This window comes from Tachysurus vachellii, chromosome 2 (assembly GCF_030014155.1).
Source record: "Tachysurus vachellii isolate PV-2020 chromosome 2, HZAU_Pvac_v1, whole genome shotgun sequence".
In the NCBI taxonomy this organism is placed as follows: Eukaryota; Metazoa; Chordata; class Actinopteri; order Siluriformes; family Bagridae; genus Tachysurus; species Tachysurus vachellii.
The window spans coordinates 20,518,325-20,536,964 of NC_083461.1; the positions used below are offsets into that span (position 1 = coordinate 20,518,325).

At 37.2% G+C, this 18,640-nt stretch overlaps 2 protein-coding genes across 3 annotated transcripts; one reads left to right on the plus strand and one right to left on the minus strand.

The window, feature by feature from the left end:
- Window positions 1-835: 835 nt before the first annotated feature.
- irf9 (interferon regulatory factor 9) lies at window positions 836-10,714 on the plus strand. 2 transcript variants are annotated; one of them, XM_060863128.1, is made up of 10 exons: window positions 841-941; window positions 5,752-5,808; window positions 6,007-6,129; window positions 6,411-6,591; window positions 7,042-7,190; window positions 7,637-7,721; window positions 7,811-7,873; window positions 8,068-8,448; window positions 9,236-9,348; window positions 10,340-10,714. In XM_060863128.1, exons 2-10 carry the CDS (start codon window positions 5,752-5,754, stop codon window positions 10,487-10,489), a joined length of 1,302 nt encoding a protein of 433 aa, XP_060719111.1. In that variant the 5' UTR covers window positions 841-941; the 3' UTR covers window positions 10,490-10,714. The 2 variants fall into 2 exon arrangements, with proteins under 2 accessions (XP_060719120.1, XP_060719111.1); XM_060863137.1 differs by lacking the exon at window positions 8,068-8,448 and having other exon boundaries at window positions 836-941.
- Window positions 10,715-11,519: 805 nt separating this feature from the next.
- Window positions 11,520-18,292, minus strand: emc9 (ER membrane protein complex subunit 9). The gene is made up of 6 exons (XM_060863150.1): window positions 18,083-18,292; window positions 16,662-16,897; window positions 16,442-16,518; window positions 14,248-14,317; window positions 13,918-14,012; window positions 11,520-11,749 (listed from the first exon to the last, which is right to left on the minus strand). The coding sequence occupies exons 2-6, from the start codon at window positions 16,860-16,862 to the stop codon at window positions 11,569-11,571; spliced, it is 624 nt and encodes a 207-aa protein (XP_060719133.1). The 5' UTR covers window positions 16,863-16,897; window positions 18,083-18,292; the 3' UTR covers window positions 11,520-11,568.
- Window positions 18,293-18,640: the final 348 nt, after the last annotated feature.

Consider the following 18,640-nt stretch of genomic DNA (forward strand, 5'->3'; position numbering starts at 1 on the left):
AAATGATTACGGATGTAATGATGGCAAGGCTGAATATGCTCCATTTTCCATGCTGTTAGTGTGGATGTAATTCTAGTGTGGATTATAATGCATTTTAAAAAAGCATTTAAAAACAACATGTCAACAAAGAAACTTTAAACAAAAGACTGACATACGATATGAGCTAACACACTTTGTAATGGTAAAATGCACGTTTATTTAATCTCAATATGAGAAAATGTAAAAACAATATGTAATAAATAAAGCACACAATATTCCTTTAAGAAGCTGATTTGATGATTCTCAGTTTTAAAACAAAAGTAGCAGTTTGTCCTTATTTGTCCCAAACTCAATAAAAAACAGATTAAATAATAATTATAATAATTATACAGATTAAATTGGCTTACATAGCACACAACTCAGTTTAATCTGTTTTAGATGCTGAAAGAATACTGTAAGATATTGTTATAATAGTAACTACTTTAATAAAAAAATAAATTGTAAAAAAATAACTTTTTACAATAAAATTATGTTAAAATTATATTTCAAATAGTAGACATGTTTTTTTAATTGAGTTTGGGACAGACAACGACAAACTACCACTTACTTACTACTTTTAAGCCAATTTAATCGGTATAATTATTATAACAATATCTTACAGCATTCTTTCAGCATCTAAAACAGATTAAATTAGAATTATAATAATTATACCGATTCAATTGGCTTACATAAAACACACATCTCCGTTTAGCACATGAAATTACTTTTTGCATTTGTCGCCCTCTGGCGGTAAGGATTAAAAGCTCACGCTGAGTTTGCAGTGATCACGTGATTTCTCGGAAACTGAAACGGGAGTGTGTCTATGTGACTCGAGCAACGATCATTCACAAACCCACACTCGCACCGAGATTATTAACACACACCTTTTGGCTGCAGGAGCAGCACATTTTGACCGAAAGAAGGTAAAAGTAATTTAAAATCAATTCTACAGCCGTTCAAATATCAGATTTTAAATGTTAACAGGGTATTCTTGATCAATCTTTAGCTTTTGATTAGTTGTTGAAAAGAATCATTTCATTGAATCGACTCAGTTATTGTGGCATAAAGACTGATCCCTATACTGATGTTTTGCTGCTGTTGCTTCTGGAGTAGAAATGGCTTTAAAAGGGGAAGGAAGACAGTGTGTATGCGTGGCATAATAAAACATGAACTCTGATATGTATCTGAGTAAAGGTGATATTGTTGTACCTGTCTAGAGCAAAACTCTATGTATTATGATTAATGTTATATAGTATTAGTATTAAAGTTGAAGATTTGAAATAAAATATTCAGATAAAACTAATTCTGGTGCTGAGATTTTTTTCTCAGCAGTCTTTAATGGTTTCCTTTTGATTTAGGGATTAAAAAAAGATCCATCTTTCAGATTCATTCTTTTGTAGTTTATTATATTTATAGTTAAGCAGCAAAAAGGATCAGATAATTTTTTTTCTTTATTTGTTCCATGTTGCTTCAATTAAACGTTCACTAAATACATGTTTGGCTAAGATTTTGTGTTGGTTGTGCAACCTTCTGCATGTGTGTGTGGGTAGGTGTGTTTGTAGTTGTGGTCATTTCCCCCTTCAAATTCTTTGTACTGGCCCAAACATCTAAGCTATTTGGCTGAATTACTTCTGACTATAAAGCAAAGATTACATGAGGAACCAGTTAAAGGACAAATTTGATTACTTGGGGAACCAAACATGCAACTGTCAAAGGCAACAGGTTACTGGATAGAAATAACATAGAAGTATTCAGAAAGTATTGGAAAGGCATGTCGAGTTTGTATGTATTTAAATACACTGAAATGATCTGGGTTTGAGATGAAAATGAGATGATAGATTTCTTGAGATTTACATCTACATTTCTATGAGGTGTACATCAACATAGAACAGTGTTAAGGTGAGCAAAAGTAGTCTTAAAGTGAATTACACTTTAAACAACTTTGGTATGCATATCACTCGCTTGCAGTAACTGCGAGTAACTTTATGGTTTATTGACTTGCTGCATGTTAAATTTCCTCCTGATTAGAATGAATGCATGTCTCTGTAAATTGGCAGACTGTCTTCATACTACAGCTACCAGCATGTAAAGATTAGTGAGAATGTTCCTGAGGCAGCCATGTGAGCCCAAGCCATGACACTACCACCACCATGCTTCACAGAAAGCTTATATGTTCTGCATTATGCCGTTATACACAGTAACTACACTGTAAAGGTGCTCACACTAGTCAACAATGTAATCAGTATGATTGAGCGACGTTTGTGATGTCACTTGCAGCTGCTTTGGTATGAGACAGGGTTAACCAATCAGAAGCAAGTTTTTAGCCAGCTAGCTAGGGTCAGAGCAGAGACATGGAATATGTGTATCTCATATATGTGTTTTATGGCAGCGGTGCTCATTGAGTGGGCTTGATTGACTGCAGATTAAGTATGTCACAATTTTCACTGTTTAATTGTGCAGATCATACAGTGATTATCCACAATCAGAGGAAGTCTGTAAGAATTAAAAGATGGTGAAAAAAACCCTTTTGTGTAAAAGCTCCATATTTAATTATAGTCAAAAAATGATATATAGGACATATACACATTTGCCCTATTCCATATCCAGTGTATATCCTGTGTTCATTATCATCCTTCAATATAGACAGCAATCCTATATTCACATGTAAAATCATCCTTTAACGCCTCATACTTTATAATCAGATTTTGTATATTGTGATATTTTGTTAATATACAGTATATCTAATATATCTTTGTAATATCATAGTTATAAATACTTTTATTCTCTGTGATGAGATGATGAATCTAAAATTGAGGTATATATATATATATATATATATATATATATATATATATATATATATATATATATATATATATATATAGTCGTATGCAAAAGTTTAGGAACCCCTGACAATTTCCATGATTTACATAATTACATATAAATATTTGGGTGTTTGGATCAGCAATTTCATTTTGATCTATCAAATAACTGAAGGACACAGTAATATTTCAGTAGTGAAATGAGGTTTATTGGATTAACAGAAAATGTGCAATATGAATCAAAACAAAATTAGACAGGTGCATAAATTTGGGCACACTTGCCATTTTGTTGATTTGAATACCTGTAACTACGTAGCACTGATTAATTAGGACACACAATTGGTTTGGTGGCTCATTAAGCTGTGAACTTCATAGACAGGTGCATCCAATCATGAGAAAAGGTATTTAAGGTGGCCAATTGCAAGTTGTTCTTTTTGACTCTCCTCTGAAGAGTGGCAACATGGAGGCCTCAAAACAACTGCCAATGACCTGAAACAAAGACATTAACATTATGGTTTAGGGGAAGGCTACAAAAAGTTATTGCAGAGATATAAGCTGTCAGTTTTCACTGTGAGGAACATAGTGAGGAAATAGAAGACCACAGGAACAGTTCTTGTTAAGGCCAGAAGTGGCAGGCCACGTAAAATATTGGAGAGGCAAAGGCGAAGGATGGTGAGAACGGTCAAAAACAGCCCACAGACCACCTCCAAAGACCTACAAACATCAACTTGCTGCAGATGGTGTCACTGTGCATCGCTCAACAATTCAGCGCACTTTGCACAAGGTGAAGCTGTACGGGAGAGTGATGGGAGAGTGACAAACTGAGTTGCTTGAGGTATGCAAACTCACATTTGGACAAGCCAGCTTCATTTTGGAATAAGGTGCTGTGGAGTGATGAAACAAAGAATGAGTTATTTGGTCATAACATACTGGGAATCTGGTTAAAGTTGATGGTCGCATGGATTCCACCCAATATCAGCAGATTCTTGAGAATAACGTTGAGGAATCAGTCACAAAGTTGAAGTTACTCCAAGACATCGACCCAAAACACTGCTCAAAATCTACTCAGGCATTTATACAGAGGAACAAATACAATGTTCTGAAATGGCCATCCCAGTCCCCAGACCTGAATATTATTGAACATCTGTGGGGTGATTTTGAAGCAGGTTGTCCATGCTCAGCAACCATCAAACCTAACTGAACTGGAGGTGTTTTGTAAGGAGGAATGGTACAAAATACATTCATCCAGAACCCAGACACTCATTACAGGCTATATGAAGTGTCTATAGGCTGTTATTTCTGTTAAAGGAGGCTCTACTAAATACTGATGTGATTTTTTTGCTGGGGTGCCCAAATTTATGCATTTTCTGTTAATCCAATAAACCTCATTTCACTACTGAAATATTACTGTGTCCTTCAGTTATTTGATAGATCAAACATGCTGATCCAACACCCAAATATTTATAAATGGAAATTGTCAGGGGTTCCTAAGCTTTTGCATATGACTGTGTGTGTGTGTGTGTGTGTGTGTGTATAAAGCATTACAGACTGATCTGTTAGTATGTGTTTTATTTCCAGTGTAATTTAGAGCCAAAGTATACAGTGTATAAAAAAGTATTGTGTCATGGCGTGTAACTGTACTGTTACAATACAGATAATGTGACACCCTTGTGTTATTTATTTATGTTAGTGCCTCATTAGCTGTGAAACTGTCAGTAGTTAAAAAAATCCAAATCCTGTGGAATAAACATGAAAAAGTTGCTTTCTTTTTAAGCCGAGTTTTCCGAATCTATTTTTCGCCTGAGTCCCAACATAGCTGCTGCAGGAGTGAGATAAAACTAAACCAGAGATAAGAGCAGTTTAACGTAGGTTCTTTACTTCTCCAAAGCTTGCAGTAAATTTCCAGGAGATCTATACACAGAGCCGATCCTGACCTCCCTGGGGCCGTAAGCAAAATTCTGCTAAGGGGCCCTGCTACCTGACCCGTGAGCCATGTAAACCATTTGCCACACATTCACACTTGCACTGGCAGCACTGCACAGCTAATTTAGCTAGTCAGATCGAGACTAGAGACAGAATCACATCAACTTAACTTTACTGTTATTTGCTCTTGCTGACATCAAACTTGAAGAGAACACAAGTTTACCTGATTGCTGTTCTCGCATTTCACTCTCATTTTGTTTATTTTTTCTCTTTTCATGGCCAGATGGACAGCTCCACTTCATATTGTCATGTACACAGTAAACATTAACACGTGCTGCAAAATGAGGCAGGGGGAGGTGGGCCTTGCGTAATTTGTGGGACCCTACGCAACTTGCGTAATGAGCGTATAGGGCCGATCGGCTCTGTCTATACAGAATACTTATAAGTGATGCTCAATATGAAATTCAAACTTCGCTGTTAGAAATTTGCTAGAATTTTATTAAAAAAGACTTTTTCTTCTTGTACATTTTTACGGATGATTTTTCAGTGTGTAACTAGTCCATCAGTTCTCACAATCAAGAAACGCCTCAAAATGAGCATCCCTAGTTAAACAGGGGTGTTATTACTTTTCTCAGCATTCCCCAAAATGCATGCACCCTTAGAGAGTGAATGGGGAATAAAACATGGGTTGCAGTTTTTCTCATATGTCCTCGGCATAGACGTGTGCATAGACGTGTGACATCAAAAAGACTCGGATCAGTGAGGAGAATTGCATTATGGGTATTCTAATAATATCACACAAACGTGAACAGAATGTCATTAAGTCAAATACGAGTTAAATTCAATCGTAACAGTGACTGATCTAGATTTAAAACGTTATGCTTGCTTCAGAAAAACTTATACACACAAAGATCTTCCTGCATGCCTTTGCCCAACTGTGCAATGTTGCAAGATAAAGTTCAGCAAGAAGTTAATGTTGTTGTTTCAGATGCCGTCGGGTAAAATGCGCTGTACTCGCCGGCTTCGCTCATGGATGGTGGACCAGGTTAGTACATGTGTTCTTTTATTCCTTCTTTCTTTCTATTTTTCTTTCTTTCTTTCTTTGCTATATACTTTTGTTCTTTTTTTTTCCTAAATTACTCACCTTTAATTTCCACATGCAGCACCACATGTGATACAGGACATAAAAACTTAAACACTGCTAAGTGTGTGTGTGTGTGTGTGTGTGTGTGTGTGTGTGCAGGTGAGCAGCGGGAAATATCGTGGTCTTGTATGGGACGATGATGAGAAGACTATGTTTCGTATCCCATGGAAACATGCTGCAAAACATGACTTCCGCTGTGATGAGGACGCTGCGATCTTCAAGGTCCCTGTTCTTTTTTTTTTGATAAAGAAGTGAAATCCTTTATTCTGATGGGGTTTAATGGCTTAAGCAACATCATCATGTGCTTTTAAAGCGAAGTTTATTTTTAAATTTCTCCAGTATTCACACTTTAATGATCTTCAATGCACTTCTGCTTCTATGAGTACTGTTATGTGCTGGCAAAAAAGAAAAAAGACACAGGAACTTGACCAGGATACAGATAGTGTGTGGTGTGGAACATGGCTTGTGACCGTGTGTGTGTTTGTTTAAAACATGTGGTGTAGGCATGGGCAGAGTTTAAGGGGAAGTTGTCTGAGAATGAACCTGCCGGTCCCGCTTCTTGGAAGACACGTCTGCGATGTGCTCTGAATAAAAGTCCTGAGTTCAGTGAGGTCACTGAAAGGTCACAGCTTGACATCTCCGAACCCTACAAAGTGTACCGGCTTGTCCCACTCGATGAGCAGGGTGAGACACCCACTTACCGTTTGTTTGACTGTTTGTTTGTTCATCTATCCATCTGTCTGTTCATCCATCTGTCTATACAACCGTCTGTCTGTACATCTTTCTGTACATCCGTTTGTCTGTTCATCCTTCTGCCTGTACATCTGTATGTGTCTTGTTCATCTATCTGTCTGTACATCTGTCTGTCTGTCTTTTAGCTGTTAATGCTGATCACATGACTAGTTGTTTTTAATCTTGAAATAGACATATGATATAAGATTTAATTACTTTTCTTTCTTTCTTTCTTTCTTTCTTTCTTTCTTTCTTTCTTTCTTTCTTTCTTTCTTTCTTTCTTTCTTCTGAATCATATTAGTGGGTGAATAGCATTGAAGTGGTTCACAGTGAAATTATGTGACTGAAAGTTTTTGACAGAAGCCCAGCACATGAGTTGAGTGAAGCATTTTCCCTGTACAGGTCTGACCGAGGTGAAGAAAGAAGAGGAGAAAGACGTGCGGAGGAGTAAATGCAAAAAGAGGAGGAGCAACTCAGAGATAAGTGAAGAGAGTCCAAAAAACAAGATTAAAATGGAAGAGGCAGCTGCTGCAGTCCAGAGCATTACTAGGGTGAGAGATGAAGAAGAGCCACAGATACAGAAGACTGAGTTTCTAATGAATTGCTGATAAATTCTGGATTCTATATGTTGAGAAGGTGTTGATTAAATTTCTATAACAGTAACTAACAGGTGTTCCTTTCTATACTCTGCCCACTCCCAGGGTGGAAATTATAGTGGAAGCTCCACACAAATGAGTTGTGTAATATTGTTGTGTATTAATAAGATAAAGGCTCATGAGGGACCTGTTGGTTACAGCTGCTATAACGTGGTATAAACTGAATTAATAAGAGGTCTTTTATTCCTCAATTAATCAGTGATGGACATTGTTGCCCAAAAACATTCCTCCATATGTAGTGGAAGAAGTTAATTGAACATATAAAAAATTTGCTAACTTCATCTGACATTAAAAAATATTTCCTTTTTATAATTCCTTTTTTTTAACTTTCTGACATACAGGAACTTGATGTCACTACAGAAGCTAACATCACTTTTCATCCAGATGAGCCAACAGAGTGTGCTGATATGATGAAGAAAGACGAAGGTGAGAGTCATACTCACTAAATAGTTTTGTTCAGTTCACTAACTTGGAGATGATTCTGTCCGTAAATGATTTTTTTTTCTCGTCTTCAGTCATCGATGAGATTCAGCTCAACCTCACAGTGGAAACCACCCCTCCTCCCGGAACAGCCAGAGGTAAATCTGGAATAGCTGGCTATGAATCAAATCTACCCATTAGAATCTTTTGCCACACCCATTAGAAGAGTCTCCATATCTGAGTTCAGCAGCTTTTTGTCTGATTAATTTTTTTCTCTCTCTCTCTCTCTCTCTCTCTCTCTCTCTCTCTCTCTCTCTCTCTCTCTCTCTCTCGCTTTCTCTCTTTGTCTTAGAATGCCCCTCGTTCTTCATCAGGGTTTATTACCTTGGAGAGGAGGTGCTAAAGAAAGAAGTGATGAGCGATGACGTTCGAATCGCTTTCTTCCCGCCATCCTCGGCTCCACCATCTATAAACAGCATGAGTTTCCCTCGGGTTCCTCTTCCTCCTCCTCCCTCCAAATTTACGCCCAATCAGATTACTTCCCTTTCCACCCTGATGCCTTTTATGGAAGGCGGCGTTGTTCTCACTACGTCGAGTCGAGGTGTTTACGCCAAACGTCTCTGTCAGGGACGAGTTTTCTGGAAGGGACCGCACACGCTCACTAACACGGGAAGCAAAATGGAGAGAGGCGTAAAACCGATCCTGATATTTAACAGACAATTCTTCAAACAAGGTAATTATATATGGGGAAATCGAATTAGCATTCCTCATGGCCTCGTTGGTTATATTTGGGGCAGCATTTTAAATTGCAGTCGTGTGGCACCATACTGGGTTAGGGCTTTAATTTGCCATAGTAAGCATTGGGAGGCAGTAAAGTGTTGAGTAATCTGAGAGCCTTAGGGAAGAATCAGGTGGTGGTGAGAGTATGGATGCTCAGATACCTACTTCCAAATGGCAAGAGGGCGAAGAGTCTATGCAAAGGGGTGGGAGAGTTCAGATCCTGGCATACGCCACCATAATTGTATCCTTAAGCAAGATCCTCATCATCAGGGTTCGTCTCAAATAATGGCTCAGATGTAGCTGGCTTTAAGGAATCAGCGATAGAATCAGTGATCTTTAGTGTTTTAGGTATGGTCAAGTACGGTCATGGTCTCATTACTGGCCAGGCTCTGCTCAAGCTCTGCAGAAGGATCATTCATTCAGGCTTGTCTGCAAAGGGCTGGTGTGGCTATAGGCATTCATATCAGCCACACTGGAGATACAATGAACAGTTGATTGGAGACCAAGTTGAACCAATTAAAGAAATGGAATCAGAGATGGCTCCAGCTTGATTGGAATAAAATCCTTCAGCCTACCAAAACCACATTTAACTAATCAGCTAGTTAACACACCTACCTAATGGACAGGGTTTATCCTTAGTAGTTGGTGGGTTTTCTTTGTTTCTTTCTGCATTCTTTAGATTCTGGTATTTGAAATTAAATATCCTGTTTTTGTTCTTGTTATTTTTTTTATACTTTCAGAGTTGGAGCAGTTCAATAATGAAGGAAAAGAACCTGAAAGTGAGATCACACTTTGTTTTGGAGAGGAACTTTTGGAGGATGACGACATTTCAAAGAAACTTATCATTATTAAGGTAAATCTGAGTAAATAAACAAGAAAGTGCTTTGTGTTCAATGGTTTACACTAGTCACTTGCTGAGAGCAGTGGTGTATCATTTACAGCAGTTGGCAGACACCCTTATCCAGAGTGACTTACATTAGCTCATTTTTTATACAACTGAGCAATTGAACCTTGCTCAGGTGCCCAACAATGGCAGCTTGGTGGACCTGAGATTGAACTCACAACCTTCCGATTGGTAGCCTAACACCTTAACCACTATGCTACCACATGCCTATTGGAGTCCACATGGAATTGGAACACTAAACACTAACAGTAAACAGTCTACATTTTGAGAACAATGCTGTGTGTGAGTGTGTGTTTTCTATGAAACTGCTTTAAACTAAATTGAACAAGAAGATAAAATTCATTTGAGTCAAAAAGTCAGAGCAATCTGACAAATCTCAAATCTGAATGGTCAGAAGTTGATGATTCAGTTTCTCTGATATGTGCAACTACAAATACCAGATTTATGTAAACATGCATGTTTAAAAAACAAAACAATGTGTTGTTGTTCATATGGTGAAGTTTTCTGTAAGGAGACATTGCTAACAGTTTACTGGAGTACTCCAATGTCAGCACTTTATAATCTCACAACATGAAATGTAGCTATTATGTACACTGATAGTGTGATACGACAAACTGACAAACAGACAGCACGGACTAATAACACACTTCTAGGTGTGGTGTTATAGTGGTGTGGTTTAGGAGCACATCATACAAGCCCACACTTATTATTTCCCATAAAATCTTTTAAAACAATGTAAAATTTGAAGGTCTAACATTAGTGTAACAGCATAAAAGCTGTCAGATTTGGAGTTTTGTGTTGTGTACAGTATGAGGAGAGTACACAAAACACACACACACTGCAAATAATGCTGCTAGTTTTGAGAAGTGCTATACAATTTCATAATTTCCAGAAAGTACTGCTATTAGAGATTACTCATCTTTCTCTATCTCTATATCAGATCAGTCTGCCCTGGGCTGAGAAACAGAAGGAAATGCAAGCATGGGCACAGTCCATGTCCTTGCTGCAGAGTTTAGCTCAGCAGTCACCATCAGGAGAAATCACCCTCAATCTGGTGGAGCTTCCTGCTCAGACATTCGACATGCTCTGATTGACCTCCTGTAATCTGTCTGGAGTAACATTTAAGCGATTCAAAGTCTGTACTACACAGAGCATCGTGGGTTCGTCCTCAGGTTCTGTAGAACTGCAGTCATTACTCTCTTGATTTTTTCTCTGGTAACTAAAAGACTGTCTTGTACTTCTTATTGTAAAACACTAATACCATACAAAACCCCGTTGTTAGCATTGTTACCTATTAAACTGATGTTGAAACAGAGATGTGTTCGTGTTGTTCTTGTTAAGGCGGCAAATATTTCATGAGTAATGTTTGAAAAGTAGAAATTAAAATTGAAACAGTACAGCATGAATATTTTTTGTGGTTTATAAAAAAAAATTTTCACGTATTGGATGCAATGTATTGCTTTTACAAATCAGTCATGTTAACAGAACATCAAGCCATGAGAATATTGCCATGACGAAACAGAGTTACTATTATCAGCCCAAAGTTGATCGCTTTCCGATAAAAGCATGTCCTAAAGTCTTTTAGTCTACTTATGCCAAAGAAATTAGCCAATTATTATTATTATTATTTTGTGAATAAGGAAAAGAAGTGAATAAGGCACAACATAATAATAAGAAGAAGAAAAACTAAAAACATACAATATATGCCCATATGTTTGTGAGAAGTCTGTAAGACACTTGTTTTTGACAATTTTATTCTAAAATCAAGAAAAATTCTTTTAACACAAATTCATCAGTTACTACTGATGTAAATACTGTGGCATTTAATGATTTACCTATTGCTTTTCCTAACACATGCAAAGATCAATAAATATAAAATTATATATTTAAATCAATTCATTATATAAACAAATTAATTAAAATATAAACATTTTATAATGGTCTTAAAAATTAGTCATTATAATATTTCAATGTACACAAAAACAGGACAAGAATGAATAAGTATTAATTATAAATAAAAAATTGAACAGCAAGAACAACAAAAAGTTACATTTATGGATTGAAATGTTAAATGAGTTTTAAATAATATTAAAAATAATTTCTTTCACACACTTTACGACATCAGAATGACAGTGAGTTTATTCTCTGACACATAAACAACACTGACGTTTACATGCTGCCGTTAGCTGGACAGACTAGCTCCATGATCTTAGCATTGAGTTTCTGATTGGTCCAGTCCTTTGCGATGTCATCCAAATGGTTGTCAAAGTCAACCAACAAAGTGTGATCCCCGGAGTTCAGTAACTGAGCGGTGACTGCTCGAGTTTCCTCCCACTGGCGAAGCATTATACTATAAAAGAAATAAAAATAATAATAAAAACACTGGCAAAGTTCTACAGGCTATGACTGTCTAGTGTTCTGACTAACATATAGGTTCTGCTGCAAAGGTTGGAATTTATTGTTAATTAGTGGATTGTGCATAATGAAAAGCCTTTAGACTCGAGAGCGTTTGGGACATGGCCCCTAGACTCAAGAGCCTTTGGGACATGGCCCCTAGACTCAAGAGCCTTTGGGACATGGCCCCTAGACTCAAGAGCCTTTGGGACATGGCCCCTAGACTCAAGAGCCTTTGGGACATGGCCCCTAGACTCAAGAGCCTTTGGGACATGGCCCCTAGACTCAAGAGCCTTTGGGACATGGCCCCTAGACTCAAGAGCCTTTGGGACATGGCCCCTAGACTCAAGAGCCTTTGGGACATGGCCCCTAGACTCAAGAGCCTTTGGGACATGGCCCCTAGACTCAAGAGCCTTTGGGACATGGCCCCTAGACTCAAGAGCCTTTGGGACATGGCCCCTAGACTCAAGAGCCTTTGGGACATGGCCCCTAGACTCAAGAGCCTTTGGGACATGGCCCCTAGACTCAAGAGCCTTTGGGACATGGCCCCTAGACTCAAGAGCCTTTGGGACATGGCCCCTAGACTCAAGAGCCTTTGGGACATGGCCCCTAGACTCAAGAGCCTTTGGGACATGGCCCCTAGACTCAAGAGCCTTTGGGACATGGCCCCTAGACTCAAGAGCCTTTGGGACATAGCCCCTAGACTTGGGAGAGTTTGAAACGTGGCCCTTAGAATCGAGAGCACTTTGCACATGGCCCTTAAACTCAGCAGTCTTTGGGACAGGGCCTTTAGTTTCGAGAAATTTTGCAAGCCAACCCGGATTTGAGGATTTTTGGATTGTGGCTAATTTTGAATTTTGTGGATACTGACAAATTATTTACATATTATATAAAGCTTATATAGCTAAATATGAAGAGAAACTTTTAACTTTAGGAAAGCAAGTAAAGGAAGAATCACAGCATCAGCACAAGCAGCTGAGGTAAAAGCTTTAATCCAAGAGACAAATTGTTAAGAAAAAAGTAAAGCATGCTGATATTATAACTGACAGTTTTATGTTTTTCAAGCCCTTATAGAAGATCAAAGTACTGTATGTAGCCTGTGAATATAATTTATACCAGGAAGAGGAAAGGAGTGCTTATAGATTTTTTTCTTTTCAACAGGGAAATTATTGCACAACAAAAGGTGAAAATCTTCTATTACCTTATCCAGGACAGCCACACTAACAGAAAATAACAAAGGAAATGGTGAGGGAAGGTAGATTAGCCAGGATACGGAAGAAAGCTATCACGGGGGATAAACACTGGCTGAAGGAAAATGATGTAATTTGATGTAATTTATTGTTCAGCGACATTGCAGGAGAATTTATAACCAAGGCCCATAACTCAGGCCCAACTCAGTGAAAGGGGGTAAAAGGGGCCCAGGCGATCATTGTTCCTGTAAAGAAAGCTTGTAGTCTTCACAAGCAAGAAAGAGAGATGATATGAATGTTATATGAAATAGTTCCCCATACTAGCAGTAAAAGTCAAGCTTTATGTATAGAGGCATGAATTTATATGGCAGGTCCAATATTTCTTGTGCGTAAGCATACTGGTTTTGTTTTGGTTAAACCAGTATAACGAGTTACAGGTTAACAAAGCAGACGGAGTACATTTTTTAATGATCAGTTTCCCTGAGAGACTTGAAAGAGAAGTGATACTGCTGGTGATCATTTTAAAAAGAGCGCTATATGTAGACCAGTTTGGTGATAACTATTTAATACAGAGTGTATATTTAGTACTTTATAGGCCTAAGTTTAATAACAAAATCAGGTCAGGTCAGTCAAGAAATGGACTGTTAGCATTAGTCACTGTCATAGAGGGATAAAGACCTTACTAGTATTTCTAACCAGAAATACTTACCTTCCTTAGCTTGGTGTTAATAACAGGTCTTATCGGCTCCTGCTATTAACACCAAGCTAAAGAAAGTGTTGAAATCTGGATGATTTACTTTTGGGACAGGGCCCTTAGTGAATTTTGAAGATGCAGCCCTTAGACTCTGGGGCATTTGAGACATGGCCTTTAGACTCGTAGGCTTTTCATAAGGACGTTGCTCTTAGCCTCAGTGTGGGATATTAATGCACTTACGTGTGTTTGTCTTTTAAGGTCCATCGTGAGTCTTTATGTTCGTACATCACTATTGGAGGAACACGATATCCAGGTGACATTTTCTTTCCATCGATCTACAACAGACAGAGAGTTGATTTATATAGATTCAAAATGAAAGCACAAAAATACATGTTCAAAAGTATTATGAAGTACGATTATCATACACCTCACATCATCAGTGATTCTGATTAATTTTGTACAATTTTCCTCTAATTCTGTATAAATCAAACAGTAGAGCAGTTTTTTAAAAAAATTTTAATTTCCAAAATATTGATGTTCCAGTATTGCTGTGCGTGCGTGTGTATATACCATCAGTAACACTGCGTTGCTGCTCTGCTCCACGATTTTGTCTGCCATTTTGAAAGCACATGCAGTTGGACTGTAAACAGAAATTTAAAACAGACACAGATGATTTTTATGATCTTTATAACTATATTTCACCCCAGTGAGCTTATTTCTGCTCTGTTCTGCTCTATCTACATGTCGATAGGTAATTTGCTGTTAAACTTGTTATACTATGCTGTTGTTGATTATTTTAGTAATAAGACTTTCAATTCTGAATATTATAAATATAACAATGTTGTAGAGTTCAGTATTGAGCATATTCGTGTCAGTTCACATATCTACCAGCTGGAGGCGACAAATCCTCAACCAGCACGAATAAACACTCAATGAAATAATTAGATGAGACACTTGTTTACAGTTACAAATAATTTTCAGTAACATTGTTTATTAAACATTACTCAGATTCCCCCTTATCAAAAAAAGGTTTGAATGCTTTAAGCTATGACAGTGAAGGTATTTGTGACAATTTTAGTCACGTGACCTTGACAAACCATACTGTTTTAAAACGAACATACCGACCAGAGATGTATGCACTGAATATTTCATTAGACAAGCCCATAGATATCTATACACTAGATGTCGCATTGGGGTCCTAAAAATGCGTCAAAACTGCTGCCATCTTTGTACGGTGCTCCTTTACCTCAAATGCATGGACGATGCCGGACTTCTGTGCTGCATATGGTTGTTCAAACAAAAGAAATCTAAAAACCAGACAGCAAGGGATTACATTTCACAAGTGAGAATGTGTTTTATGGTATTGAATGTTAGGAAATTATATTTCTTGTTCCGTTGGTTTGTTTTAGTCCTTGGTTAACGACCGCAGCTAATCCAGGCTTAGTTCCTCATTAGTTTTTGACAGTTAGGAAAACCGACAATGTTTGTAGATTCTGAAGCTCTTAATAAGGACATTAAAAATTGACCCATGCTTTTTTTGCTTAAAGGTGAAGACCCAACTTTATGTATGTTCTGTAAGATTCCCTTATCTGTCAAACATATTTTATTAGATTGTCCTGGACTTAACACAAGCAGAATGCTCTTTTATCAAGTTACTTCACTTAAGGACATATTTAATGACATTATGCCTAAAAAGGTTTTGGATTTTTTTATCGTATGTTAATTAAAATAAAAAATTGTATATGACTTGCCGTTTATATTTGTTTTGTTTTTATTGAATTTATATGATATTTGTGTTTTTGTAATTGAATGTTTCCATGAAAATAGCTTTTGATTGCTGACATGGCATTAAATAAAATAATCTGAATCTGAATCTGTTTGTAGATTCCCAAGTGATAAACAGAGACGAGTTGCAGTTGCAGCACTAAACACTTTTTTTTAATGGTTAACTCAGCTGACAGTCCTGGAAGGATGTCACCAGTTAGGTTGGCAGTTCAGCCTCAAAGTCAAACTTTGTGGGGGTTTTTTTGGTTTATGTGACTTTAGTACATACTTATTTATGGCAAATGTGGCAAAAGTATTGTGGTACAGGAATAAATAAAAGATTCAACAGTCTTTGGCACCTCAACTATCTTTCACATTATGTTCCTCTCAAATTTGTGATTTGCTTCCACCTGCAAATTGCTTTGTGTATCATATTTAATAAACTAATACATTTTAAATGTTTAAATTAACATGTATAGTCACACCATTGTAGCAGTGTTACATGCAGTAGGCTATAAGGTAAGTAGTGATTGTTCATTTGAAGTTTACTCAAGTGGAAGAATGTAACTAATAAACTTACACCTACTAGCACTAAGCATTATATTGTGAAAAAGTAGATTATCTTAATATCAAAACCTTAAATTTTCTCTGGACTTAATGATAAATACATGTCTGACATTTGGAACTACCAAAAAAAATAGAAATCGCATTCATGACAATTTATGGTGATTTTATTCCTTTGCCTACATTGACGCTAATGCATTAAAAGGAGGGGGTCCCCTGTACCAAGATGGCTGCTCTATTGACGCATTTGCTCCAATGTACTGCCCTATACAAGGTGACATCTAGTGTATAGATATCTATGAGACAAGCCCTTATTTGCATAAAAGAAACACCATAATAGATATAAACACGTTAACATATCTAATGTTTTTAAAATATAGTCATGTAGCAATTCATGTGCCTCAATAACGAATGACGATCTAACCCAAAACATCACCTGCAGTCAGACAGATTAGCATTAGCCTGGTAATATCCCACAATCCTCTGCTGCGTCTGAGAACACCACATGTCCACCTGCACAAGGATTTATTATTACAGGAGAATCATAAGTATTGATAGTCTTGTTCGAAGCATGCAAATGTAATGTCAAAAAAACATCAACATCAACTAAACTCTAAAAGAACTATGTGACAATGTCTAGTTATTTGTGTGTGTACCTGTGTGAGAGCAAGCTGAGCGATCATGGCCAGTGGAAGATGAGAGTGCAGCAGAGGGACACAGTCGGTCACACACACACCTTCGTCACACACACCTCCTGCAGGTGCTAACAGCAGCCCGTTTACGCTGCAGCGCGGATACACACTAGCATGCAGGAACATCTTTACACACGCCAAGCATGATAACTCCACCTCAGACATCCTTTATACGTATCTCTGTCTGTCTGTCTGTCTGTCTGTATCACACAAACACACACAATTTTATTTATTAAAAAAAATTTTCAGTAATTATGTTGGCTTTGTAGAAGCCAACATTCTGTTTTTCTATTTAAGCTTAGACAAAAATGTATCAAGAGTAACTCCTCCTAGGGCTTTCGAGCCACATGAACCAAATTCGGATATGTTGTAGATCCTGGTCTGAAGTTTGTTGCTATTACTTTTCTAAGTACTTCCGGTACCGGGTCTCAAATTGGCCTTTTTCCCATAGACTCCCATTATAAATTTTAGAGGTTTATAACTCGGCAAGCTTTCAAACTATCTACACCAAACTCGGCCAGCTCCTTTAGGGTGATACTCTGAACAGACTTTTAAATTGGTGTATCAACTGGCCTTTCAGTTGTCCCGTAGCCCCGACCCCAAAATAGGCAAAATCAAAAAACTTTTTACAACATGGACATGTGACATATCAAAACACTCAGCACAATGAGGGGAACCTCCTCACGGGCATTCTGATGACATCACATGCTTGTCTCCACTTGCCTCCAAATGTTTTGGCACCCTAGCACTCCACTAGATTTCACAAGGTTTATGTCCACTTGCCTCCAAAAGTAACACTGACCCTTATGTCCACTTGCCTCCAAAAAGCACCAGCCTTTGCGAATACTTGCCTCGTCAAAGCCAACATCAAAGTTTGTTGTGACGAACTTTACAAATCTAGTTTACTCCTGTTGCACAAATATAATTTGTAATATAATGCATACTTTACATATTTTATATTACAATGATTAAAATTTCTATTAGTTCTACTATTTTTAACTCTCTAATAATTAGTATTATATTGGTCTATTGAGGATATTGCAATAATAATAATTATAATAACAACAACAACAACAACAACAATAATAATAATAATAACAACAATTATAATAATAACGATAATAATTATAATTATTATTATTGTTATTATTATTATTATTATTATTATAATTATTATTTGTTTTATTTTGCTGGCAGAAACCGTGAATGATGCCATAAACACACCTACATAAATACAAAAATATTATTATGAAGTATAAATTTCTCCACATTAAACCGTTTAATATAAAACTCACCCAGCAGCTTGGGGTTTAAAAGGACATGAAGAAAACACCGGCTTAAAGATTAAAGAAGAAAAGAAACACTGATTAAATAACTTTACTTACTTTCGCCTCTCAAACTCGCAGAATGAAAGAGAAATTAAATGAAATCAGACAGAAGGAGAAAATAAGAGCTCAAATGATCCAGAAGGATTATTATTATTCACAGAGATGAGAATTCTTCTTCGCCTCCTTCTTCAGGAGGTGGAACACTGAGCTCTCGTACCTTCGCCACCAGGCGGTCGAACTCAGCGCCTGCACCGACAAAAACTCTGGATTGAAGAACCTATTCATTTAAAAATAATTAAGACTAATTGATTGACATACATGGAATAAGATCCACAAATACATAAGAGGAAACAATTATTTTGTGCTATTAAAAATATAACCTAGCCCTAGGGTCACATTAGCAATAGGTTTAATTTCTATGTATTTTTCTTCTCTACATTTTACTTCCTTACAATAAAGCTTTTATGCATCAGGCAGCATCAGTGCTATCATTTATTACCAGAGATGGGGGACTGGAGTCATATGACTTGACTCGAGTCAGACTTAAGTCGCACATTTGAGACTTGAGACTTGCTTGGCAAATATTAAAAAAAGACTCGACTTGACTTTGACTTG